The sequence below is a fragment of the Metarhizium robertsii genome, assembly GCF_000187425.2.
Source record: "Metarhizium robertsii ARSEF 23 chromosome Unknown MAA_Scf_1, whole genome shotgun sequence".
NCBI classification, from domain to species: Eukaryota; Fungi; Ascomycota; class Sordariomycetes; order Hypocreales; family Clavicipitaceae; genus Metarhizium; species Metarhizium robertsii.
In genome coordinates this window covers 1,697,233-1,724,006 of record NW_011942149.1, presented here as the reverse complement: position 1 = coordinate 1,724,006, position 26,774 = coordinate 1,697,233, and the positions used below count along the sequence as shown (strand labels likewise).

At 51.6% G+C, this 26,774-nt stretch overlaps 10 protein-coding genes across 10 annotated transcripts; 5 read left to right on the top strand and 5 right to left on the bottom strand.

Annotated features, from left to right (window-relative positions):
- Positions 1-869: 869 nt before the first annotated feature.
- MAA_04870 (glycosyltransferase family 69 protein) lies at positions 870-2,214 on the bottom strand (the record flags this gene model as incomplete). Its single annotated transcript, XM_007822966.2, has 2 exons — positions 870-1,975; positions 2,055-2,214. 2 exons carry the CDS (start codon positions 2,212-2,214, stop codon positions 870-872), a joined length of 1,266 nt encoding a protein of 421 aa, XP_007821157.2.
- Positions 2,215-2,796: 582 nt separating this feature from the next.
- MAA_04871 (uncharacterized protein) lies at positions 2,797-3,873 on the top strand (the record flags this gene model as incomplete). The annotated part of the gene is made up of 2 exons (XM_007822967.1): positions 2,797-3,179; positions 3,231-3,873. 2 exons carry the CDS (start codon positions 2,797-2,799, stop codon positions 3,871-3,873), a joined length of 1,026 nt encoding a protein of 341 aa, XP_007821158.1.
- Positions 3,874-4,439: 566 nt separating this feature from the next.
- On the bottom strand, positions 4,440-5,037 carry MAA_04872 (Ankyrin repeat-containing domain protein; the record flags this gene model as incomplete). The annotated part of the gene is made up of 2 exons (XM_007822968.2): positions 4,440-4,904; positions 4,972-5,037. The coding sequence occupies 2 exons, from the start codon at positions 5,035-5,037 to the stop codon at positions 4,440-4,442; spliced, it is 531 nt and encodes a 176-aa protein (XP_007821159.2).
- Positions 5,038-7,042: 2,005 nt separating this feature from the next.
- On the bottom strand, positions 7,043-8,849 carry MAA_04873 (acetolactate synthase; the record flags this gene model as incomplete). Its single annotated transcript, XM_007822969.1, has 4 exons — positions 7,043-7,104; positions 7,171-7,611; positions 7,742-7,816; positions 7,868-8,849. The coding sequence occupies 4 exons, from the start codon at positions 8,847-8,849 to the stop codon at positions 7,043-7,045; spliced, it is 1,560 nt and encodes a 519-aa protein (XP_007821160.1).
- Positions 8,850-9,534: 685 nt separating this feature from the next.
- On the top strand, positions 9,535-11,146 carry MAA_04874 (glycosyltransferase family 31; the record flags this gene model as incomplete). Its single annotated transcript, XM_007822970.1, has 2 exons — positions 9,535-10,659; positions 10,718-11,146. 2 exons carry the CDS (start codon positions 9,535-9,537, stop codon positions 11,144-11,146), a joined length of 1,554 nt encoding a protein of 517 aa, XP_007821161.1.
- A 531-nt stretch (positions 11,147-11,677) lies between these two features.
- MAA_04875 (allantoate permease) lies at positions 11,678-13,334 on the bottom strand (the record flags this gene model as incomplete). The annotated part of the gene is made up of 3 exons (XM_007822971.2): positions 11,678-11,837; positions 11,902-13,093; positions 13,166-13,334. 3 exons carry the CDS (start codon positions 13,332-13,334, stop codon positions 11,678-11,680), a joined length of 1,521 nt encoding a protein of 506 aa, XP_007821162.2.
- A 1,477-nt stretch (positions 13,335-14,811) lies between these two features.
- MAA_04876 (f420-dependent NADP reductase) lies at positions 14,812-15,726 on the top strand (the record flags this gene model as incomplete). Its single annotated transcript, XM_007822972.1, has 1 exon — positions 14,812-15,726. One exon carries the CDS (start codon positions 14,812-14,814, stop codon positions 15,724-15,726), a length of 915 nt encoding a protein of 304 aa, XP_007821163.1.
- A 1,205-nt stretch (positions 15,727-16,931) lies between these two features.
- Positions 16,932-19,112, bottom strand: MAA_04877 (arsenite efflux transporter ArsB-like, putative; the record flags this gene model as incomplete). The annotated part of the gene is made up of 2 exons (XM_007822973.2): positions 16,932-17,279; positions 17,340-19,112. The coding sequence occupies 2 exons, from the start codon at positions 19,110-19,112 to the stop codon at positions 16,932-16,934; spliced, it is 2,121 nt and encodes a 706-aa protein (XP_007821164.2).
- Positions 19,113-20,948: 1,836 nt separating this feature from the next.
- MAA_04878 (uncharacterized protein) lies at positions 20,949-23,426 on the top strand (the record flags this gene model as incomplete). Its single annotated transcript, XM_007822974.2, has 5 exons — positions 20,949-21,115; positions 21,204-21,340; positions 21,444-21,605; positions 21,681-22,226; positions 22,315-23,426. The coding sequence occupies 5 exons, from the start codon at positions 20,949-20,951 to the stop codon at positions 23,424-23,426; spliced, it is 2,124 nt and encodes a 707-aa protein (XP_007821165.2).
- Positions 23,427-24,441: 1,015 nt separating this feature from the next.
- On the top strand, positions 24,442-25,500 carry MAA_04879 (esterase; the record flags this gene model as incomplete). Its single annotated transcript, XM_007822975.1, has 1 exon — positions 24,442-25,500. One exon carries the CDS (start codon positions 24,442-24,444, stop codon positions 25,498-25,500), a length of 1,059 nt encoding a protein of 352 aa, XP_007821166.1.
- Positions 25,501-26,774: the final 1,274 nt, after the last annotated feature.

Genomic DNA, 26,774 nt, shown 5'->3' with positions numbered 1-26,774 from the left:
CACCTTCCCAACCAACTAGGTACAAGTTCGTACGACGGATCAAGCGTACGGAGTACGTCACACAAGATTCAACTATTGGTGCGCTCGTCTCGAGCACTGCCAATGCACAGAGTAAGGTGTTGTCTGGCTGTCGGGTAAGACCAAAGGGCTACACAATGGAGGGGAAATCAAAACTCTCCAATTTATAGAATCCTCCTCCGTACGAAGCAGACTCTCAGAATCCTAATGCAGCTGAACGAACGGAGGTTGTCACAAGGCCATGGACTTGCCATCCCCTCGTTGTGTTGCGCGGGGCAATGGGTGTAGAAATGGTCAAGATGAATTACGGCTCGAGGCGCATCGACTAAGCCGCCGCGGGGATATATAATATCGGGCAATGTTCCGGACAATGGAGGTTGTTTTTGATCCACGATGTCACCTCGGGGGCTGCGTCCGTCCCGTCGGCTCCAATACGCCATCGCTTGATATTGCCGGGCCAATCGGGGGCGAGACAAAAATCACGGCTTCCACCACGGTAGCGTGTTGGAGTTTATCCAGACGTGTTTAACATCCGACGGACATGCATGCAGGAGAGGGCGGGAGGAAGTGTGCCGTGTGATGACATTGGCCCGGCATCAATTCGAAAATGTGTCAATTGGTTTCTTGATGAACCCTCGCCGGAGTGAGTACCATGATCCATTTACGACCAATAATCTAGAGACAGCCAAAGGATATCCGCCGCCAATTGTCTCAACAAATCGCCATCATCCATGCGCCACATTACATCAAGACCTCTTGGCGATTCCATGTACAAACTAACCCAAGAAACAAAAAACGAACAAGTACTGACACTTCAAACCTATACATAGAATCATCTGCCCCGGTTGGACCTATCGCTTCAAAGTCTCGTTCCACCACTGCCAAAACTGGTTGTCCCAAGAAGGCATGCACTTCACCTTCTCCGGGGGATCAGGCCGCCAGTCAATCATGTCCCCGGAAGCATCTTGCCTCGACACGGCATCGCCCGTGAAGCCCTTGGCCGCTTTGATCATCCTCCCCTTCTCAACCGAGTACTCCAAGTTGACGGAAGGCACCACAGCAATCTTGCGGTAGCCCCTGAACCACAAATCCTTACAAAAGAGCTGAGGCTCGCCCTGCTCGCATTCGCCCGCCGCCCCGTCTGCGGCCCTGAAGCGCACCGTCTTTTGCAAGATGGGCTGGGCTGTAAACGCAACCGCGCCGTTCCAACAGGAGAAGACCTGGAACGGGCGCCCGTCAAAGAAGCGAGCGCGGGTCTCTTCAGCGTTCCAGAAGAGATTCCACGCCGAGTCCCAGCTTCCGTCCGGCGGGATGTTGAAAAACGAGTCGCCGTGCATGTTGCGCGCGACCCATACGTCGTAGAATGTCGGGTCGCGGCCGACATATGTCCAGTCCATGGCGCACGTCATGTCGGCGCCCGTGGCTCGCTTCTGGTGAAGCAGCTCGAGGATGTCTTCGGGACACGCCGACACGTCGTTGAGAAAGACGACGGTCGCGTCCTCGGCCGTTTTGCCGGCAAGAGCAAAGAGCGGCGCCAGAGCCAGATTCCGCAGCGCGGCGAGGCGGGCTATCCGCTCGCCTTTGCTTGGGTCGATTTCGGACGATGCAAAGTAATACGGGGTGCCCATGCTCTTGAGCGCTGGCCCAAGTGCCGCGAGCACATCGGCAGTGCCGTCGGGGGAGTGTCCCTCGACAATCGACAAGGCGCAGTGCTCGGGCCCAAGGAATCGAATTGCCTCGACTATGCTGCCAATCAGACGAGGCAACAAAGGGAGGGTTTGCCGCAGGTTCAGGGCAAAGAAATATCTAGTGGTGGCGGTTGGGAAGTCGCCGTCCCGTAGCGCATCGTACCGGGTTGTGTTGATGGCAGGGCATTCGAGGGTTGGCAATTCGGAAGACCAAGGGTTCAAAATTGCCTCTAGATACTGTGTGATCGTTGCGGACGGCAACACGGTCCCTGGACAAGACGGAAAATGGCACTGGTTAACGTTGCTTGCGCGGAATGCCGGGGCTCAATCATGTGAAGCCATACGCACCATTAGCAACCTGTCCCAACACTGGCTCCTCTGGAGTTTTGTGTCTCCCGTCATTTGGAAGCAACGGCCAGGCAAATCGGTCTCTCCCAAGGTACAGCGTCGTGGCAACGAAAAACAAGGATATCGAGGCAATCGCCAACAGAACAAGCCGCCTTTTCATGTTGAGCACGTCGTCTACAGCCTGGTGAGGCGTAGCAAAACACCAAGAGCCGCATTGCAAAGCTGGAGGAGAAGGAAAGAGGCCCGAAGCCAACAAATAAAGGGGTCATCCATGCACACCGAGCCATGGTGGCCAAAGTGGCCATGGTCGGTGCTGTTGTTGTTGGTTGATGATCTGTCAATACATAAAACCAATCTGCAACTGGTTTCGCCATTGGCCACGCACCGGCCATTTGAAACGCCGCCATCCCACCTGCGCCATACGTTGAGAGGGAATAGCCGCCGGCCTGACATCTCAAGTGCTAGAACCAACAAACACACGATTCCGACTATTCTTTTACATGTTGCCGCCTGCCAGAGGCATCATGTCTATCTGCGAGGCCCGACGACAAGTCGCCCCGTGCGCCCACCTCGACCATGGACGCTGGCATTTATCACAACTTTCCTCCGCCCTTTGTTGCTTTTCTTGCCGTGCTCTATTCTCCTTCCGATACTTGCTTCTTTTGGACTTGAACCGATACCAGCTAGCTGTATCGCCTTGGTGAAGAACAGAGCTGAGGCTGGCAACGCTACACAACGAGCCATGGCTCCGTACGTACGTCTACTTCTCTCTGCTACCCTTGCCTTCATTCAATTCAACGTGGGAGATGCCTGGAATCGTCACTTTTCGCTTCCCAGACCTACAGCTACCCTGTCACATCGGGCCGCATCAGCCCTCGGGAAGCGACTCGTCCACCAGACTGAAATGTCGACGTGTGGTTACCAAGATGGCGACCCCAAGAAATTTCGCACCGCCGAGTCCGGATTCAACTGCCGCGTCGATACCGTCAATGGCCTATGGGGGTTCTGCCCAACAACAGTGATTGCTGCCACCGACTGTGGCTTGCAGGGGTTTTGCGTAGACAGCCACTCCTGCTCAGGTGGATGCGGGAACGGTGACAATTCCAAGTTGACGACATTTACCTGGTAAGACGGCCCTCTTTGCTACCCGAGATGGATGCTGCGTGTTACTGACAGTGCCTGCCCAAGTGAAACACAGAAGTTCTGCTCGTTTGCAGCCCTGACGTTTGGCGTTGATCAGACGTACACATACTATGCTTGTGGTGGCACTCCCACGACGATCCATTATCTGGCATCGCCAACGGCCCAGGCTACTCCCACCAACACAAACAATGTTTCAAAGACGTCTGGTGGATCTTCAAAACCGACGTCTGTAAACACATCGACGGCAAGTTCGGCACAGCCATCCTCGTGGACAATCGCGTCGCGAACCACGGCGCAGTCTTCCCAGGCAAATGCAAACACAGATTTGGCTGCGGCAACATCGAAAAGCGGCAGCTCACGCGGAGGCGATGGTGACGGCGTCAAGGCGGATTCATCCCCCAACACTATTGGGACCATTATAGGGGGTGTTATCGGAGGAATTGCCGTATTGTGTATTTTTGGCCTTGCAGCCATATATCTTCTGAGAAGAAGCAGATCCAACCGATGTAATCGCAGCCCGTCTCCAAACCTACCAGCCCCCCTGGAAAGCGCCGAGACTCCTGGAGTGAACGGCTACAAGTATAGTAATCGTCGCACTGGGGGCTGGGGACCCAGCGAATTGCCGGGTTCTGAGTATGGGAGGCCGTCTTTGCATCCTGTGGAACTGCCAACCTGATAATCATTAACCATTGATAGAGCGGGTTTGAAAAGAGTCCGGGTGTGCAAGATCAAAACGAGTGAAGACGCATGACAATGCTGGGACCTGGGGGTATTAATATAGGGTTTTTACGACGTATAATAGGACTCACCTGGCATAACATCAGCCATAATGAGCCGAAGAGAGCTGTTATAGTTGCAAGCCCTTGATAGTTGGTTTTTAGAAAATTTGGTCGTTGGTTCTCAGCATTTTCTCGCAAAACTCGCACAAGGGGACCAACTTTGAGCCGATACATGTCCAACCTCATGGAACTCGGCAACATTGGGTGCAACAGTGACCGTCATTGGTTTTGTTCATACGTGCAGTCTGATAGTGCTGTTGTATTAGGCTTTCTGTGGGTTTCATGAGGTGGGTGCTGAACTTGAACCGATTTTCGCCATACTTTACCTATATTAATATTGCATTCTTGCAATTTTCCTCATGTGCTTTGTGACAGCGTTCTATTGGGCCTTGTCATTGGAACAGCCGTATAATGGCCTCATGCTAGCGCTTTGTCGAACAACAACCGTGTCCGAATATAGCTTTCATGATTCCGCCTCGAGATCGGCACCCCTTTCGAGCAGCAGCCTAACCACAGCTTCGTGCCCTCTGTCGGCGGCCCATGATAATGGCGTCTGATTATGTCTGCTGTCCTTTGCCATGATATCAGCGCCCTTCTCGAGCAGCAGCTGTACGATGGTCGTGTTGTCCCTCCGGGCGGCCAGCATCAGGGGCGTCCGGCCGTGCTTATCTTTTATATGGATATCAGCCCTCTCTTTCATGAGCAGCCGGACAATAGCCTCGTGGCCCTTCGCGGCGGCTAGCCATAAAGGGGTCTGGCCGTCTATGTCCTTCGCATTGACATCAGTTCCTTTCTCGAGAAGCAACTGAACAACGGCCTCATGGCCTTCCCCAGCGGCCCACACCAGCCGTGTCCAGCCGTACAGGCTGTCCTTTGTCTCAATATCCGCGTCCTCCTCTAACGGCTCGATAGCCGCAAACTGACGCCACTGTAAGATCGGTCAAGAACTCAGCATGCATCATGTTTGTTGTCGTCCAATAAATTCTAAACCATACAGGGTAGGCCATAGAATTAGGCTTACAGATTCTCCGTGCCGAGAGTATAATAGTAGCTTCATTCATAATTTGGGCTTCACAAAAGTGAGCACCCCAAGTTTCAGCCGCGTAATTAAGGAGAGCGTAGCCACTCTGACGGTGACTAAAGGCTCTGTTTGCGCCTGCTAAAAAACTAATATCGGTGTTGAACAAGTTTAAATAGAGCACGCAGAGCTGCGCGAGAACAGTGTGTGCATCGCGAATAGTGATAGGCTGATGCCATCGTACCCCTGGCGGTATTACTGTAAGCGATGCTACATCTCTAAGGAGAAATTCGCGAGCAGTTTGATGAAGGGAGTAAATCTTGCCATGGTGAATTGAGATGAATAATCCACACCAGGATCTAAGACGCGACTTGAAGTTCTCTTTACCCTCTAAATCAAGGTCGTTAAAAGACCGTGACGTATTATCTACATTTACGGCGATATTTATTTCCGAGAGTGTTAGCGGTCGATTCGCTGCCAAGATCATACATAGCGTCTTCCGAACTATTGGATGCTCCTTTGACTTATTGAGGATTTGTTCATATGCCTCATAAATAGTCCGTGGAAGTACTGTCATCGCGTCGTCGACACCCTTTACTGTTTTCTTAAAGCCCTCTTCTCCTAAGTAGTTAAACACAAGGTATACCCAGAGATAGGTACGGTGGTTAATCTCCTGAGCCTTTTCTGTAGATAAGTCTTGGTATTGTGCGAGAGGCGCTTGATATCTGATAGTTGGTTGATTCGCTGGGTAATGACGCGATTGACCTCCTGACTAATAGCTTCTGACTCCTCATCATGGCAGCAACTGTGAGCCTTGACAATATGACCTTCTGAGTGCGTCCGGCTGTCGCAGTCCCAGAGTGCGCTAGCCAGGTGAAGCAGCAGGAGCAGCTTCTATCCCGGCCAGAAGTTTCCTCCCCTCACGCGAGCAAAGATCAACCTCACACATTGGGTTTCACCGGTCCGACAACGAATGAACCGATATTGATACTGTCCGATACTGAGGGCGGGTTAGATATGGACGATACAGATGGTGGTAATGGCTGTCGAGGCGTGGGCTGGCATTCGGACGATACACTTCTATCGGCCGATGCCCTTATGCCATCTCTTACCACGGCCTCGCCTGACGTTGTTTGCTATATTGGTAGGTTCACGTCATAGTTACATCTCGAACTCCAGGCATGGCTAATAGATGCATAAGACGCATGCGGTTGCGAATCAGATGACCTCGCTAATAACATACGCCGGCTGGGTACACCGACGGACGACCGACTCAATCAAGTCACGACAGAGACAAAACCACCATGCGCTTTACCTCCAAGACGGCCTGTTACAAGATCTATTTCACCGCCCCATTCGCTCGTGAACGAGAAGAGCGAGACGCAAAATCCTACTGCAACCAACACAGACGGCGACCCTAAACTCATAGGTAATAAGTCTGTAGGGCATGCGACGACATACCAGAGGGTTCCCTTACACAACCGCCCTCTCCGAAGGGATCAGAAGAAGAGGACCTCCGGGAGGGCCGCGGCCGAGCTCCCAACGCCGATAAAGAGAGGACTCAAACCCATCAACGGTCGAATCCCAACTTCAATATCAACGCCGACACCCGGCCCCGTTCCAATGGCGACAATCACACGCGTCTTCATAGGTGGTCAAGCCTTGTTTCAACCTCAGTTCAGCTGGAATTCGCGCCTGAATGATCACTCAGTGGCAGACGTTGGTAGCAGAGTCTACACCAAGGAGATCTCGCCGAGCCTCACGGAGGGCTATCGGCCGTGCTTTTACGCTCGAGGAAGACGATCTCCTTATCGGCTTGAAGGAAAGTCAGGACAGCCTTCCTTGGTCAGAAATACGTAAGCGGTTCAGCGGCATCTTTCCTGGACAGCGATCTCAAGGCAGCCCACAGGTTCACTATTGTAAGCTAAGGGGGGGCAATGCACCTCTCCATAGTTATAGAATCAACGCAACATCACGATACCTACCTATGTGCCTTTCAGACCTCTGACAATTTCACCTAACAGCTTTGCTTCCTCCCGGACTCCTGGCTAAGAGCCGTAAAGACCGCTGGTTCGCTCGCGCATTAGCTGTCGCCGGGCCTTGTCCTTTTCTGCAATCAACCGCCGTTAGCAAATAGCCATATCATCGTGTTACAGTCCCAGGAACTATAGCTTACCTCTATCATAAACCAAGAACTCGTGGAGGCCAGCACCTGCTGGTACCATAGGCAGGACAGGCACCTTCTTATCGGTAACAACCTCGAGAAGAGCTGGACCGTCTGTGTTGATGATCCACTCAAGGCTAGCCCGAACGTCCTCTGGCTTGGACACCTTCCTCGTCTGCACACCCATTGCGTCGGCTAACTTGACAAAGTCCGGATTCCGCTGGTGGGTATGTGCATAGCGATCCTCATAGAACAGGTTCTGCCGTTGGGTAACCATGCCTTGCTCCTCGTTATTCAGAACAATAACCTTAACGCCAATGTTAAATTGAGCAGCGGTGGAGAGCTCTGCTAGGGTCATGTTAAAGGACGCATCGCCGTTAATGTCGATCACGAGGGCGTCTGGTCTCGCTACTGCAATTCCAATCGCACTTGGCAGCCCAAAGCCCATGGTGCCTACATCCCAAGGTCAGAATTAGAGTCGTTACAAACTTCAATGACCAAGAAACATGAACAGATTTGGGTTTGGGGTTAGGAAAGGCCGGAGAGAAACGGCCAAGGAAGGTGCTGCAAAAATATCACGTACCTAGTCCACCGCTCGTGACAAACGATCGAGGCTCTCTCCACGTGTACATATGTAGTGCTTTGCTACCCACATTTGCTACTTCAGGTCAGTTGGTGTTCGTAATAGTGTTGGCTGCTCATGAGGAACTCACATGCTGGCCCACTCCAGTCGAGATGATTGTTTTCTTATCAATTTTAGAGGTGAGATCGCTCAGCTCCTCAATTACGGACTGGGGTTTAATGAGACCGTTGCCTCCAGGAGAGTCAGCGTGCTCATAGTTGGATAGAGGCCACTTTGCCTTCCATTCGGATATCTTGTTAAACCATTCGCTTCGTTGCTCCATACTTATAGGTGTAAGCATAGGTATAAGCATCTTAAGGTTAGTGGCAACATCGCCCTCAATAGCCTCAGTTGCTTGAATGACCTTGTTGATGTTCTTAGGCAATATGTCAAAATGAATAATACCGCCTCGCTTCTTAGCTGCTGCAGGTTTAGCATTAGGAGCAAATTTTGAAGCATTGAGGACAACACGGTCATAAAAGCGAGCACCAAGAGCAATAATAAGATCGGCCTCCTGCATAGACATATTGGCATATGCCATGCCATGCATACCCAACATGTGTAATGACTTCTCGTCACGCTCATCAAATGCACCAAGGCCCTGGAGAGTTGTTGTAACAGGAATAGAACACTTATCAGCTAGCTCGCGAAGAAGCTCAGTTCCGCCTTTAGACTGGATGATGCCTTGGCCAGCGTAAATGATAGGCTGCTTAGCTACTTTGATAAGCTCAGCAGCATGAGCAAGGGAGGTATTAAGTTGCTTCTCCATTAGTCGTTTGGCAGCCTGAGAAGCGATGCTTGGAAAAGAGGGTAGGCAAGTTTGTGTTGGTATAGCCTTTCGAAGAATCCCAGCTGTAATATCCTTAGGAAGGTCAATGAGAACAGGGCCAGGACGACCACTGGTAGCAATCTCGAAAGCCTCGTTAATTCGACGCGGGAGCTCAGCAATGCTTGTAACCATGCAATTCCACTTGCACGCACTCCTGCTGATTCCCACAGTATCGCACTCTTGAAACGCGTCCAGTCCGGAGCTAGGATCGCCATGTGGTTGCAGCTCTTGTACAGGCATCGGCGCCGTGAAAGCAAAACAGCTCCCCCCCTAAGCCTCGAGACTACAGGATTACAGGCAAGAGTATATGAAAGAAGGTTCGCTTATTCCATCGTTTCGTTTTCGAATCTGCTTGCGACAATGCAGACTGACAAGCTAAATCCGGCAGTGCATCGGTAGTCATGGCCGGGAGACGTGGCTGATGTCGGGAATCCTTGGTTCATGTATCCTTCAAGGCGCATGGGTTGTTTGAAAGGTTTCCCATGCCATTCACAAATTCCAACATGGTCTGGTTGGGAAGCCCACATGAGAGACAACTTGATGAATCGGTGATCCAAGACGGGTGCCCTTGAGTCGGATTGATCATCAGTAAAAACCCCCGATCCGGGGTCACCCAACCTTGCCAACATCAAAGCATGTGGAGATTCTCCATCGCAATTCAGACTAGTTTCAAGTGGAACTCTTGTTGTCAACTTTGTTGGTCGGTCCGGGAGTCATGGGAGGCTTGTTATATACTGTAGTAGCGCAACTAGCGCTACCCATAAATCCAAGCTTTGCATCCATCCAACTCTGCTACTTTCTCTCATCCGTCTCTTTGCCCGATTTGCCCCTTTTGAATCATCTTGTCAGAGTCACAGCACCGTCTCGTGGTGTTGTTTGATCTCTGGTGGTCGCCGACTGTGTTTGCGATGCCGCGTTGACAACCATGGCGATCCTCCGAGGCCCGGTCGAACCACGGCGGATGGGCTTGATGCTTACCAAGCGACTTGCGCGCACCTTGGTTGTCGTGCTGGCGCTTCTGTTGACCGTTGGGATCATGCTTACTCGCCACATGTATGACCGAGCAGAGAGCGTATTGCCATTCCATCGCCAGCACACGGGGCCCGCCGCCTACTCGTTCAAGTCGGCCAGCCGCTTCTCCCCCGTGACCTTTGACGACCCGGAAGGAATGAGCAGGCACGACCTGTGCGCCTCCTTCCCCAGATATCTTCTCAACCATGTCCAGCCTGTTCTGAAGATTGGCCACAGCGAAAATAAAGAAAGACTCGATGCAAGCTTCAGCTCCGTCTCGTCATGTTTCAACACGGACGACTTGTTGGTCATCTCGGACCTGGACGAGGTGGTTCATGGCCACCAAGCGATTGACGTGCTCGCCGATTTACCTGCGGACTACTACAACCTAGACAACAACCCCAGCTTCCGAAACTACACAGCGCAAAAGGAAATGCGGAATAATGGCACTCTGAATGAGAAGACGCAGACGGCAATCGATGGCTGGATTCTCGACAAGTACAAGTTTCTGCCCATGGTTGAACGGGCCTGGCTAGCCAAACCCGACAAGGCTTTTTACTTTTTCTACGAAGCAGATACGTATATATTCTGGGACAATGTCTTCCGGTTCCTCCAAAGCTTCAACCCCGACACCCCCATCTACATGGGCTCACCATCCCCCGGCCGGCATGACGATGAGCGAGACGTCGAAACCTGGTTCGCTAATGGCGGACCTGGTTTGGTTTTGAGCAGAGGCGCAATCAAGGCGCTATTACATCGCGAGACAGACGCCAATGGCCACTACGTCGACCCTCATGTCACGGAGAAATGGCAAGACCTTGTGGCTGGGGAGTGCTGCGGCGACAGCGTGCTCGGATGGGCTCTCTGGAACGTCACTATTCAGCTGCAAGGGTACTGGCCGATGTTCAATCCCCACCCCCTTCACGGCATTCCGTTCAGCGATTCGTACTGGTGCCAGCCGGTTATGACGCTACACAAGACGACTCCGAAAGACATGATTGACTTGTGGCACTGGGAGTTTGGGCAACGACAACTGCATGTAAGTGAAGTGAAACCCAGCGACCCGTCCTCCTATACAGCTTGCTGAATGGCAACAGCGCCCCATGCTATACTCGGATGTGTGGCGTCTTCGACATCCTGGCGAGCCTAGCACTCTTGAGAATTGGGATAACGGAGACTGGGACAGCTGGCAACCGCCTGCTGAAGCATCTGTCAGTGGCCCCGGGGCCTGCGAGCAATACTGCCGAAGCCAAGATGACTGTCTTCAGTGGAACTGGCGAGGAGGTGATGAGAAGAAATGCATTCTTATGAGGTCAGTGAGGTATGGAGCGGCTCGAAAACCGGAATATTTCTTGGACGATGGAAAGCGAGAGACGTTACCCGAATACGAACTTGATACACAGGCCCAAGGAAAGTGGGTACAGTATCAGAGTGGATGGGTCGAAGACCGCATCAAAAGCTGGAGGAATGAGAGGACCTGTGAGCAGGTGCATTGGGTTGGACCCAGCGTCAGCCGGGTATTTTGAACGCCATTGCAGAGGATGGCGTTGAACGGAGCGGTTACGACATTGAATGACATATATATGCGAATATATTTTTGAGAGGTACGGGGGATTCTTCATACTTTGGCCTCGGCGACTCACTTGGCCGGACGGGGTTCAATTCACTACACGAGCTACGCCATTTTTCCCTTCTATATAGACATTAGAGTACATAGACACACACGGTTTTAAATGATGAAACGCATACATACCACAGCGTGGAGTCAAGCGGACAGCTCTTAGAATTTCGGAGCATTTGAAGGAATTATGCCGTGTCTCACGGTTACAAGGCAATCAATCGCCCGAGAAACACATCCCTTACATAACGGTTCAAATGTTCAATCCCTGTCCCTGCCTGCATTGTAGGGACATGGGATGAATAGGGCAATTCATGCTGAGCGGAGAAGCAGGCAATGTGAAACTGCAATGCCCACCAACAGCCAATTGGGTATCCGTGGCGCCTCCAACATGGCGGCATCCCTACTTTACCCTCAAGGCTCCCTCAAGGCTCGCGCGCTAGTAAACATAGCGAAAGTACGGGTTCTGCTTGTCTGTTAAATCCTGAAAAGCAAGCTTAGCCCGCTCTGTCTCATCCTCCGGGACAGCCATCTTCTTCTTATTTGCCCGAAACAAAACCAGGTACAATGCGGCCGCGGCAAGAATGCAAATCACATAGCTGTCACGCGGTCAGGGACGGGCTGATGGCGGCGCAAAGCAAAGAGAGAGAAAAAAAACCTTACCATATAATCAAGCCCGACCACAGGGCGGGATAATGGTCCTCCTTGGTCTCAGACCAAACCAGCTGCGGGCCGACAATGTTGCCCACGCAATAGGCGACAAAGGTCGTGGCCGCCATGAAGCTCTTCTTGGTGTGGCCAGCGACGTTGGACATTCCAATGGAGATGGTGAGACTAGCAGCGCCGCCGAAGAAGCCGGTGATTGTGTATCCGACGACAGGGGCGGCCGCGTGGTTCGTCCACTCGCTCCTCCAGATGACGGCGCAGCCAGCGATGACGGGGAGGCAGCACGCGACGAGCATGGCGATGCGGGCGTTGGGGAAGCGGGAGCCAAGGCAGCCCGTGGCCACGATGACGACGGCGCAGAGCGCCCCGAGCGGGAACTGCAGCAGGATGGACTGCAGGGCGGTCCATCCAAAGGTCGAGACGATGAGGGGGCCGAAGCCGCTGACGGCGCCGTTGACGGTATACGTCGCGGCCATGATCAAGGCGACGAGCCAGACCTTGGCGTCGGCGGCCGCCTCCCTGACCTGCGACGGCTTGAACCTCGCGCAGCGCACGCCGGTCTGGCCGTGGCGGAGGCGCTCCACGGCCGCGAAGCGCTCCTCGGGCGTGAGGAACCACGCCGACACGGGGGAGCTGGGGATCGCGAAGCACAAGCACCCGAAGAGCACGGTCAGCGCGCCGGCCACCAGGTAGATGTACTGCCACGGGCGCAGGGCGCCGCCGGTGACGTGGGCGAAGGCGTAGTTCAGGCCGCCGCCGACGAGGACGAAGGAGCCGTTGCTGCTGTACCACCAGCTCTGGCGGGCAGACTGCTCCGACTGCGTGTAGTAGCTGGAGACGAGGCACATGAAGCCCGTGGGCACGATGCTCTCGACGAAGCCCAGCGAGAAGCGCTGGACGTAGAGCCCCCGCCACGAGGTCACGGCCGCGGTGAGCATGCATATGGCCCCCCAGAGAATGACAATGACTCCCAGGATCCGGCCCATGTTGAAGCGCTGCAGGGCGTACGTCATGGGGTACAGCCCGGCGAGCATGCCAAAGTAGAAGAGGGACGTGGCCCAGCTGAGCCGCCGCGTGTCGACTGTCGGCGGAGATGTTGCATTGTCCGTGATGAAGAGGTCCAGATCTCGGGTCATGCCGAAAAGAACCGCGGACCCGAGTATGGCCTTGTCGTAATATACGAGCCCGTCTGAAAGGGTTGGTTAGCAACGGTTTCTCGTCCTCTGTCGTCTGCTTGGGAGGGGGTTGCGTTTGTACACACATCCAAGTACCATGGTTGGCATCAGAAACATGTCAATCTTGCGAACGACTCTCGCCTCGACCGCAGGGTCAATGGCATGCTTCTCCTCGCCCACCATGGCTATCGCGTCATCCTTTTCGGAGGATGCCATGGGCGTGGCGGCGATGTCGGCTTCATCTGTGGTGGCCATTCCGAAACTCAATTGGCATGGCCGGTGGTGCGCCAGGAAGCGAAGCGTTTAACAAGACAAAGAAGAAACAAAGACGGTTTTGTCTTATTATAGTTGATATGTGCATTATTTGCTTTGACTCGTGTACTGTGGTGTGCGTGCGGCAGAAATGTTGACATGTTTGTTTTCACAAATGGCATACTTATTACATGATGGTTTCTCAAATTTATTGGACCGGACCGGACCGGATAACCGTCAACTTGTCGAAAGACTACAGAACCCCGCTATTTGCGCTAAATTAGCCCCAAGGCCACATGCATCTGGTTGACAGGGGTCACCGTCAATCTGTCAACTTGACTTGCTGGCGAGAGCTGGTGATTGGTGAGGCGTTGGTTTCCCGAGCTTCGAATGTTGGGATCAAGCGGTGCGCCATCGATGTTCAAATGCCATACCGTTTGTGGCAGAATATATTTGCCGTGTTCATCAAGTACACACGAATGTATTACCGTAATATCATTGGCATCATAGTACTATAGAGCGCGATAGTCAGGCAGTTTTCGCCCTCCACTGGAATATCCCACCGATTAGGACCAAGGACTTGAATCTGTCGCCAAAATGGCATTTGGCTAACATATCCATCGATCCTCCCCGAGGTCAGTGGGCGTGGTAATTTGGACCTTGTCGGAAACTCCTGTGTTGAACCATGTTAATTAATCGCACCATCACTTCTCTCAGCAGTGTCTTGTCTGTGGAACAAACATAAACAGTATGCCGGAAACAAAGGAGAATTATATCGAGCACTTACTTTTGTGATGCGCGGTACGACAGCTTTGCGTCGCCACGTATGCTTTGCGCGCCTTACTGATGTCAAAGTTGGTGATATTATCAATCAATAGGCTTGGCAGGGCCGCGGGGACTGTAGACAAGATACAATTTGTAATATAACCCTGATGACTTTGATACCTCCGAGATCTTGTATCGACGTAGACGCATCTCACATGCCAGAGCAGTGACTACTTGTTTCGCTGTGCAACGAGTCCATTAGGAACATGTGTTTTTAACGACTCGGCCAAAAGGAGAGGCCTCCTACAAGTGGACGTCTTAATTTGACACATCTTCTGTTTTCCCTTTAATGTTGCAACAAGATGTGCTCGGGCTTCCATTACGCCAGCTCCCGCCCTCTTGACTTGAAGACACGTTGACATCTACACTGAAAGCATTCATGGCTGCCTAAACTCCGCATTACATGCCAACGCTCCCCCCGTTTGTCTAACTGTATTTGGTCAATATCCTTCATCTCGACTGAATCCCGTCAAGTGCCAAGGCGCCCTGCCTCGATGATTCGAGTCCAATTAATAATGCCGAGGACCGTGACGCCTGTCCAAAGAAGCTTAAATAAACCCCCGAGTCCCCGACGGCGCCACGAAATGACCCAGACGCATCGACCGCAAGGAGCACACAATTCATACCAGTCATCATCTCAACTTCCAACACCAACATGAAGGTTGCCATCGTGGCCGTCGGCGATCTCGCCCGCTACTTCATCGAGGAGCTTCGTGCTCAGGGCCACGAAGCCATCACCATCTCCCGCTCCAAGAAGGACTACCTCGACAAACTTGGCATCTCCCAACACGTATCCGACTACTCAGTCTCAAGCCTGACTAGCATCCTCAATGACTGCGACGCCGTGATTTGCACCATCCGCGCCGGCGTCCCCAACTTCACCACCGTCCACAAAGCTATTCTCCAAGCGTGCCAAACTTCACCAAGATGCAAGCGCTTTATCCCGTCCGCATGGTCTGGTAATCTCGAAGGGTTCCCCGACGAGCCACTCGAATGGGCCGACGAGCTACAGCCCACGCTTCGGGCATTGGGGGCCCAAAAGGAAGTGAGTTGGAGTGCGATATGCCCCGGGTGGTACGCAGACTACGTGTATCCCGCCAAACAGCGCTACCTAGTTGACATTGGGGAGATGTGGCCCCAGAACTACAAGGATAAGGAGTTCACGCTCTATGGGAAGGGGTGCCAGCTCGTCAACTTTACGTCGGTGCGCGACACTGCTCGTGCGACGATTATGCTTCTGCAGCACGATCGTCACGAATGGGACCAGTACACCTATCTGTCTGGCGAGCAGCGCACTTGGAAACAGCTAAGTGAGTTTATCACGGCCCGGGATCCAGAGTATACCGTCAAGAGCAAGTCGCTGGCGAGCAGTATCAGGCAGTACATTGCCAGGGAGAGCGAGGCGAGTACCACGGCGGCTATTTTTGAAATCTGGGGCCACTCAGAGTCCTTGATGTTTCCTTGGGAAAAGGCCCAGAGGCACCGGGAGAAGTTCTTTCCAGGTCTCAAGTTCCGCACGATTGCCGAGTTGGTCGATGAGGCGGCTGCGGCGCCGGCGAGCTTTCCGTGATACTCTCGGAATCACAGGGGTGGCTTTGCAGTAGTGCCCAGATTGTATTTTGATTGAGAGGAATAATCGAGAAAGAGAAACATGCTCATTTCTCATTCTACTTGGGACGGTCTACCTGTCATGCGAAAAAGACAGTATTCTGTGACCAGCAAAGCTCTTTAAGAGGCTCAGACACACACGTCCTTCACTCTAATAAGCAGCTTTTGGTACTGTACCCAGTATACAAACTCACAAGAGCCTGATTAACAATATCCAACCCCCATGGACAATGGCCACATCACTCTTCAGCTTGCCCTGCCTAACCCAGTGTGCCGTTTCTTCCCGAGCTCAGGGCCACAGCTCAGTGTGATCCGTGACGACAAATCCCAGAATCTTGACCCGCGTCGAAATCACTTTGTAGTAGTTTGTCAGGTTCAAATGCTTGTCTCCGCGATTGTGCTGCGTGATCATGCCGCATTCGACGAAACGAGCCCCTGGTTCAGCCTGCCCAAGACACATGTCCAGGATTTCGGCTCTCCGACTTGTGTCATTCCCACCCACACCGTCACGCCCGTCAAGCCGTACATGGACAAGAGCTCGTGTGTCTCGCTGACTCTGGGCAGGGTTGAAGCTGGCTCAAACAATCCCTCGGGTACAATGGCATATTCAGCCCAGCCACTTATCCGGTTGCGATTAGTCTCGTTTTTTCAGTTTAGTAGTATTCAGACAAGTCGGTGTGCTTTCTTGGACTTGAAGCCGGCCGATTTGGAAGATCGAGACAAATAGGCGAGCTACCTGTCGTTATCACCGCGGCTTTTCTCCCAGCACACACCGCTTGGTGCCCCTGGACGTAGGCCAACAACTTTTGCCATGCCCTTAGGCCATCTGGTTTTTTCTAAAGTGATATCTTTCACAATGATGCCATTTATTTTGGTATAATGCATGCCACTCAATGCCTCTGTATAGCATCTCGCTCAAGTGAAGTGATCAAATGTTCATGCTGACCACACCTCAAATTCGGGTCGTAACTCATTGTATTTCGTATACCTATTGCTGTAGTCCCCATTATACCACAAAATTCACTTCAAAACAAATTTTATGCCATGCTAATTCTATATATGACTCTTTTATCCAAAAGAATACCATATGCTAACCAAAATGGCGGCTCCGAGGTTCTTCTGGCTATTCTACTGATGCACCCAAAACTTGTATGAGAATACAATCGTCTAGGTATGATTGTACGGCTTATCACTTCGTACAATGTATACTTGCCCAGTCAGAACTGCGCAGCCCACAATCATGGCGATTGCAATAATTGGGAGATTGACGCGGGCGAATTCGAGTCTCTGAACGTGAATATGCTTGCGAGACAAGATATCCCTCCAAAGAAGCCCCGCGAGAGATGCGCTGAATGCAGTGCTAAATGCGCCGTAATTTACTCCAATTGCCATGCTGTACACGGTGGCCCAAAATGTGCGATCACTGATGTCGGTCTGATTTACAATATTGATCTTCTGCCACGCTTGAATGACTCGGGACAACAAGATGGTCGTACCAATGTTCGTGCCAGCAAACTACGCAAAGTTAGTATCAGGTTAACAACAGGGACACGAAGAGAATGCGGCAAAACGTACGTTGCATAGCACTACAGACAGGAAACCCATACCACCAATAGCACCAACAGTTCCCGTCTTCTTCACCCAGTGATCCCAACCGTGTGCAAAAACAGGAATCCAGCCTTTGGTGACCAGTGCTTGGACAAGCACAAACATTGAGAATGCGAAAGGGACCAGAGCAAATGGCAAATGTAGTATGACAGCCGCTGCCGTAGGGAATGTTTCCTGGCACCATCTAAGCCCATTTTTCGAAAGTGAAGTCAGTGTAGCAGGGCCACTTTCTTTTGTAAAAGGCAGATCTCGTGAATCTCGTCCTTCTTCACCAACTTCCCCGCTGGATGACGAGACGAACAAGTTAGGGGTCGGGGATACAGATGTCGTGTGGTCGAGGTTAGTGTTTTGGAATTTTGCAGTCTTTTCGCCATTTGAAATGTGTTTATCTGTAGCATTCTCAGCTGCTGAGACTGGCTGTGAAGTAATGGATTCGGATTCGGAACTGGTAGCAATCGCTGTCCCATCAGTATTTTGGGACACAAGGATTGCAGGAGGTGAAGGTAACATCGGCTTTCCACCCATTGTACCAGCTGCATTTCCAGATTTGGAAAGAGACTCTTTAAGCTCATAAGTATGTGCGTTCTCAGTAGCTGCGTTCGTCTCCGAGAACCTCGCTTGGTCTCTTTCTCGCAGAGCCCGCTCTTCTCGTGCAGTCTCAAGTTCCAGCCGGCCCCTGCGAGCGATTTGTCTGGTTTCGACACGATGAAACCAACCAAAACCAATGTCCCAGCAAAACATTACGAATGCTGCTGGCAGTGTTACCCAGAAAACAGGATGAGCTTCGGTGCCGGTGCTAACAGCATTGATAACCAGGACAGTGATGAGTGTTGCGGCCATAATGACAGCGCCAAAGGCCGCGCCGCCCTTGTCCAAGAATGGGTTCATAATTTCCTCCAATGATAAGGCTTTGGTCTGTTCGTCATTGGACGTACTGTTCTCATCCTCTTCCATTGGTCCACGTGCGTGTGGAATGTTGGGGTTGACGGGTTTCTTGGTTCTAGCCTCTGGCGGCAGTTCGTGCATTTCGATGGAATATGGGATCAAAGCCTCGTTTGCGAAGACAATGTACAGAAGGAAGGGGAAGAGCACAACAGCAGTCACTACCACTGGAACAATCATATTCGCTGTGTAGTTGATAAACCTGATTTGAAAGGCTCCGGCAAGGACCAGGTTTGTGGGGTTGGAAGAGACGAGAATTGCTGAAGCAATATTTGCAACAGCAAACTGGGTGTGAATCCAAGCCCGAGGATGGACAATGTTGCTAGAAACTCTTGTCATGTAGGCGAGGAAGGCTGTGCCAGAGAGAACAATCGGGTCATTGCCGATGAAGCTGCCGATAAGAAAGAAGAAGGAGTAGAGGAAGAAGAAGAGTCGATGCCCAACTTTGCCTCCCCATTGCAGGACCTTAAAAGCCAGATAACGAATTAAACCCGACGCGTCGATAGAAATAGCGATGTATGCCAAGGTGATAAAGAAGGCCATAATATCAATGGGCGAGATATTATCGGCTCCCAGGGTCCCGTCATGCACCTCTTTGCGCCCAATGGCCAGAATAGCGAGCAGGAAAAGGTCTGCTATCAACGGCGCGGTGACAAAATTCATGGGAAAATTGAGCCGTACATAAGGCTTGACCTTTCCATTGTCGTTGTCGTCGTCTGCGTCATGTGGAAAAGTAGCGTTCCTCGGTGGTATGATCCTGACATAGCTCAAAGCATCTACCAGCGCATTCCAGGCCATTCTTGGCACTAAAATCGGTATGTGAAATGGAAACAACACATTGATATCTAGAAAGAGTTGAGTCAGGTCTATGCAAGACGAGGTTTCGTGCAACACGCATTTAGTATCATGACATTTACATACTGGTGAGAATAAAGACGATTAGTGTCGTGATGGATCGCCAGTTGCGGATCTGGTCCGTGTTTAGTGAAACGTCGTCGTCCATGCCTTCCATGTCTTGCGGAGTAGGAAAAAAAGGAAGCGGAAGTAGGTCAAGTCCTCGCATGGTGGAAGATATTCTATATGAATCTACCAGCGTATTGGTTTCTCGCTTCACACGCTCGATTTCCGTCTTTCGGCGAAATCTGGGATAATAGCGCTTGCCGTTGCAAAGCGAAGCAGTACGAGGAAATGCGAAAAATGGAGAAATTGAAAAAATAGAAAGCGCAAGAAACAGTATCGCTCCTGTGTAAGGCAAGTCAGTTAGTCGTAGCCCCTTGTGCTGGCAAGTTATAATGGAATCATTTGCGTTTTCGCGACTCGGCAACAGCCTCTCCATACCTACTTAAGTATGTTGCAAGCAGATTGAGGTAGGGCAGCATAGAGGCCGACATGACCCGGTACGCTGCAGTTTGGAAAACTCACAAATTTGAGCGGTGAGAGTGAAGACCAAGAATACGTGCAAACGTACTGCAAGCAGGCACAGGTCAATGGCCAGTCATTGGAGGACGATGCACTCTTCAATGCTGTTCTTGAGGCCGAGCCGAAGCGCCCAGAGCATCGAATGTATTTAAACCGAACACTGGCTGGGGTCAGGCCTAGCATGCATAGAAAGCAGAGAGCTAAACAGCAAGACAAAAACGGCCACCATTGCCGCTGTTGCGTTCCTGTTCTTGGGTCGCTGAGACCTCTTCAAACAGGCAAGACACAGACAGTGGCAGTTGTGCGGTTTGAATTCAATATTTCCAAGGGTCGAGATCGAGGTTGGTAGCCCCGAAAATATAGAACAAAGAGACTCGTGACGTGGTTGGCAGAAGGAAGGTACAGTGGGTGTACGGGCGAATGGCACTTGCCTTTCCTCCCTTGCAATGAGCAAGGAGCAATGAGTACAGAGCGCCACCACTCTGGGGAACTGGGCAGCGTTAAGTCCAGTCTGGTTTGCATTCTGTTTCAGCTGATCCAGATGTGAATATTTTTATCACCGCCAGTGTTGGACAAAACATGGGAACGTCACTGCTGGCAGAAGTGACCACCTTCGTTTATTGAGTCCACCAGCATTGACCATTTTCTCACGATTTTTTTTCCTATGCTGCTGCTCTGTTCGCCAAACCCCGCCCTAATTCGACCGTTATTCTGCTGCCTGGCCTATGGTGTCACGAGCTTCAACGGGATGGCTGTGTTCAAATGTTTACCTCAGACCGTTGCCATCAGTGCCCATCACCCGGCGGCTACGATTCGTCAGTTTTGCTCGATTGCAGGTCACGTCAGCAGCCACACGATGCTCGTTGGCTGTGGTGGATTCTTTGTCCTACAGTGAGAAATGACAACTGAAGCCTTTTGGTGGCCAACGGAGATGGTCAGCCTCATCAATCGCATGCCAAAAAAAAAAGGGCAAGGACAACTGATTTGTACTCCTAAAGATGACACAGGATTCGAACTGGCTAGCGGATTTCTGGCTTTGGTGGACTAATCCTCGTGAACTGTCTTCCTTAAAGCAATCGTGCGCCTTCCTGACACGGCCACCACCAGCGGTTAGTTTTCATGCAGGCACTTATTCCATTTTATCGCTCCGTACCTACGGCGTACGTTGTCTCATTTTAAGACCCAGCCTCCGACTTTTGTAAGGCGTAGGTGCTCATGCCCGCTGTGTCTTCCGCCCAACTCATGAGCCGAATTGTCAGCGACGCTTTGGCGACATCAAACTATCTCTTTGCAAGAAGCGATTCGAATTCAGCTGAGCCTGGAATAGAGGTTGTCTGTGCCTGGCCTGTATCTGGCCAATATGGGCCAGGCTCTCGAATCTTGTAAGTGACTTCTCCATATGGCATTGCCCAGGCACTTCCCGTCTCGGCCATGAATTATCGGTCCTGGGGTTTTAACCTTATTTGACAGATACTATGTTCTCATAGCCGCATGTGTCCTTGCGCGCAAGTCAGAATGGATCAAAAACGCCTGTATTGCAGCGGCTTTGCTGTTGCCAGCGGTGGCTGCCCTTCATGGCGTTGCACTAGCAGCATTCCACCGAGACGGTATGTGCGCGTCTCTTGATGTGTGCGTGTGTGTCCAAAATGGTCTCTACTGGCCGTCTTGATGATAGAAAACACATATAGCTGACGGTCAAGTGTTTACAAGGTGCTGTTGATATGGACATCTATGGTGCTTTCCAACTTTGTGCCATTGGCATCTTGGCAGCCCCCGTTACCGTCAGGTTGTCAAGGACGTATTTCTATGACCCTGGTCGAAATACCATCTTTTTATGGGCAGGACTCATTCTATCAGGCAAGTTTTGTCGACGTTAACTCCTAGTCCACATGCTGGGATCATCTCCAGAATTTATCGTGTGAGCTAATGAGATCTCCCCTAATCTAGGATTGCTAAGCTTGACCGTCGAGTTTTACAGAGCTAGGTCTATTACCTGCTCTGGGGTATACAATGGAATTCCCATCCCAGCAAGCGCCGAAGACTTTCCCTATGATAAACAGCCTCAATGTGGAATGAATTGTACCGACACGACTGGACCGCAATCGCCAATGCGGGGGGGTGCGGCAAACAACAAATATGTGATCCCAGCCCCGGACAAGCTTACATTTGGCACCGCAACACTCCTAAGTGCAGCATGCTGTGTTCACGCTATTCTGTGGTTGGCATCCATGATGGATAAGATATTGGAGATTAATTTCAAGTCGAGATTCGGATTCGGACCCAATACCGATTTGCGCCTCGATGAGCCCATTCAGGGCACCAATGGAGCCACTGTGGGCAAGATGAAAAGAGTTAATGAGACTATTCGAATTTTCATAAGCGTGGCAATAGTCCCTATTTTTGCAGGCGCTGGACTAGCGATTCTGATTATTGGAGAAACAAACTTTTTCAGCCGTCAAGTGAGGTATGAGAATGAACCAATGGCAAGCATTGGTAAGAATCAAACCTCCTTCACTTCTCTCAAGGATCTCCGTACCCTGCAATAGATAACACCAACTAACTATTTTCCACATCTTAACAGGTCAATGGGGGCCAATTGTTGGTACAGGGCTTGCCATTGCCGGCTCGTTATATCTCCTCTTGGCAGCAGATCTGGAAGAAGTCGGGAATGGCAATCATTCTGTGGTGGAGAAGTGCCAGTGTAAATGTTCCCATCACCCGTTACCAGAATTCGGGATTCTTAGACCAACAAGCCAAGTTCCAAGTAGCAGAGACTCTGAAGGCATGCGCAGGGCTGTGGATCTTTCACCACCGCCACCCGTAATAGAATCTTTCTCGGGAATACACCATCCTTCGTCAACAACGTCCAGCTCTCTTCACGAGATGGACACACGGGAAGGAGCACCTTCAAAACGATACAGCTTTGCAACGATAAAGCATGCCGTTACTGGACAAACAACCACCGCTTCAACCACTGGGACTATGGAAGCAGGGAGTCGCCATAGGGTAGCAGAGTTTTTGACTTCTGTTGGTCAAACACTAGGCACAGCAACACAAGGCTCATTTGACCTTTCAAAGTTCAGAGACGGCCCAGCTCTCGACTTTCCAGAAATCCCAGGAGAAAGGGAAAGAAATCGCGATCTAAGCCGAGTAAAAGAAATCTACAGCCAACGACTACAGCCTGATGGCACTCCTGCGGTTTACGCATCTCGCTCAAGAGCAAGCAGCTTCAATGCAGATGGACCGTCTGGCCACGCGCTTGATGGCCTGCGTACGTCCCGCGATGAATCGCCACTACCACATCTGTCGCGATCGGCCTCACCAGTAGCCTCTGGACCTGGAGCTTTCCGACAGCGTGTAAGCACTCTACCAGTTAGCGAGCCCAGCTCACATGAGCTGCATGCTGTCGCTTCTTTACCAACTGCGTCCGGTGGAAACAGAGGCAGACAGAGGGCACGTAGAGACACTCTGGAAGTGCCCGCTCCAGTGCATTTTAACCCCCATCGACACACCTCGCTTACGGGAGAGGAAACGATAATGGGAACATCTTCTTCCTCCCCTCATCATCCGTTACCCCTATGCAATACATCCGCTATCGCGAGCGGTGCATTATGCCCAGAGTCGGGCACGAGAACACCAGATGCCGCAACACCAACCTCATCAGCACCCCTGAACAAACATGATTCTTCATAAAATACGACATGACGCCATGTACCACGAGCTGTACTGATATCTATATTATTATCCGAGAAACATGATATGATGAATCTCGCACTTGTTTAGCCTAGAGAGCACGTATCAGAACCGAACTTGCGTAATGCTGCTGGGGCAGCGATTTGCAACAGGTTGTGATTTGTCCCAACACCATCTTTTCCTTACTTTTTCAACCTTTTGGGGTGATTATAAGGCCGAAAATTTCGAAACGCGATGCGGCCGTATGCCTGTAGCACCAGACTACATCAATCAATCCGTCTCATCCGTCTCCCTTTTATGCACGGTAAGCGTGTCAGTTGGATTGGTACATACATACTGGGCCATATCCTGCATTACTTAGGTAGGGACTTCAGTTTGGCGGGGATAGAAACACGATGCGCCCACACATCGGTCCATGTTGTCAAGGACGGGCCGTCGCCGTCGCATCTAGAGACATCTGCCGAACACGCGAGGAGGGGTCTTCTCTGGCCGCGGATAAGCTTCAGGCCTTGCATTTTCAATCATGCACTGACTGGAATACACTTTCGAAACCTTGTGTTTTGAAATGGGCCTAATTACAGCGTCGGAACCATTCTTTCAGGACTCGCACTCCCCAATTGTATCTTCCGACGTCAACTTGATTAGCGACGGCAACGACGGAACGGACTCGCAAAGTAGCCGCGCTGCCCCGCAGACTGGCGCCCAGCATCCGAAGAGTCAGTCCGGACTCCAAACTGGAAAAGTCCGTACTGTGCACATGTACATGCTGGCCAATGTAGAAGCCCACCACAACCACAGGGTTTGTCAGAACAGTCTGTGAACTCTGTAGGGCAATCCGCGGTGAGAACTTCTCAGGTTGAAGGACACCGTTGCCGCAATTGTCTTCTTTATTACACATATCCTCCCTCGTCTTCTCTGCTCGGCAGTCTCACGCAATCTTCTGTCCGAATCCAACACTGCGTAGTCACAATACCACGCATCGCAACACTCGTCCTGAGCGCCACCAACGGTTAAAATGTCGAGCACCGATGCCAAACACGAGGCTCTGCAGCCAATTCACCCCTCCATGGCAGGCAAGCTCGACCCCGTGTTTGAGAAGCTGTACAACGACAACGTCGCCAATACCCCCTTGAGGCCAATTGATCTCGGCGTGCTACGGTCCAAGTATTCGGTGCTGTACAGCTACGGTACCGGTCCAGCCCCGGATGTGGGACGCATATACGATCGCCAAATTCCCATCGACGACGGGAGCGGCGCCAACCTCGATATTCGAGTCTACGAACCAGACACCAAAGGCCCGTGGCCTGTTCATATCGACTACCATGGCGGTGGCTGGGGCCTTGGAGACCTTGACACCGAGGCTCATATCTGCAAGCATATCTGCAAGAAGGCCAACGTCGTTGTCATCGACGTAGCCTACCGGCTTGTTCCAGAGCACCCCTTCCCGGTCGGTATTACTGACAGCTTTGCCGCCCTCAAGTATATCCACGCCCACGGTGCCCGAGATTTCAACATCATGCCCGAAAGCATCTCATTAGGAGGTGTCTCAGCAGGAGCTTTTATTGCTCTCGCGCTCGCTCACCTCGCACGAGACAATAAGCCCAATCCCATTCCCCTCAAGCTGGTGGCTGTGGGAACTCCCGTCATCGACGATCTTTCACAATATTCGTCCGCCGCCGAGTCTCCCTTCCCCTCCATGCAAGAGAATGAAATGGCACCCACGCTCAACTGGGGCCGTTTGGCTTGGTTCGATAAGCTCAAGTGGTCGTCTCTCCCCGCCGACCCCAAGGAGCATAAGGCTGCACGAGAAAAGATTGGGTGGTTTGCCAATCTTCTAAATGCTCCCAATTTCAAGGACCTAGCCAAAACCGTCATCTACACTGCAGGAGCAGATCCATTACGCGATGAGGGGGAGCAGTATGCACACAAATTGGTCGAGAATGGTGTTGAGGTCACTCTGAAACGGTTTCCCGGTGTGCCACACCCATTTATGCACATGGACAAGGATCTCTGGCAAGCCAGCCAGTTTATCGACAAGACGGCCAGAGAAATTCGACTGGCACTTCATGACTGAGAGAAGGGGACCTGCGCCAATGGCATGGTGGTTGGGGGCGAAAAAACAGGCACGGCCATTAGCAGCCGTAATATCTGTTTGACATGAGATCCTTGAGAGTTTGACCCAGCAACGGCCCAGCGGCCTGCAAAGTTTGCTGTAATACGATAGTTTATGAGTACTCCGTTTATAACCTTTGGCTTTCGTCACAGGTCATTACAATTTTTCATTGTTGTCATCGGCCATAGGTAAAAGGACTTGACTTGTCGTGCTGCGTATCGGAAGGCAAAGAGAGATAATTTTCCAAGAGACGAAACCACAATGCACTGTTAGTCCAGCTTCGACTCCCAACATTGAAGCTAAGAAATCGTCCGATCATTACTAAGGTTTTAGTACTAGTACATATGTACTTTATGTACTGTTCATTTGGTCTTCGTGGCCCCTCCGAGGGTCCAAGAGTCGCGCCCCACACGCTACAACAGCCACCCCGCTCCCGTCCTTCCAAGGTAACTACTAGGAAGCTGTCCAGGGTAGCGTGGAGAGGAGATATGTGCACATGTATGAGGGTGTTGCGTTCGAAGTTTTCCAGCACAGCCGGGAATTGAGTGGATAAAGCAGGATGAAACCTCGTCAGTAACAAATTAGTGACCATAAGGCGTGCTCCGACTGGCGCCGACGAGTGTTAGAGACGGCCTGGTTAAGAGCCTGGGAAGAAGCAGGGACGAGGATGGAAATGATACGCTTGTTCGTCGCATAACTAGTCCTCCTATGGAACCGATTCACCAACTAATTGCACACTAGTACGGAGTACTCCATAGCTATGCCCAACGTCCAACCAAGGTCCTAGCTGTGTCTCTGAATTTGCAGCGCCAAAAAAAAAAAGAACATGGCTGGCAGCGCCTCCTGCGCGACTGTTTTGACTGTGTTATTCCGTAGATTCGTCGCGCACCCGAAATTCGGCATCCTATTCTCACAGAGCGCACAGTATCGCTGCAAGGGACGCTGCTGCGTTCTCAGGCAAGGTTTCCACACTTGCTGCTTTAGGGAGGGCTTTTGGCTGCGGATATGATAGCGTAGGATGCCTCGGGGCTTAAAGCTGAATCATTGGGATGTCGTAGATTGTTGCGTGATGCGCATGCGCCATCCGCGATATGTACTATTGTACTCCGTATATCTGTTGGCCGATCAAGGCCAGTTTATCTCCAACGGAACGCAGACAGGCAAGCGGATTACTTGTCAGCCAAAGGTTGCAGACTAGACGTTCCCGGCACCCCTGAGCCGCTGTTGCTCGGACA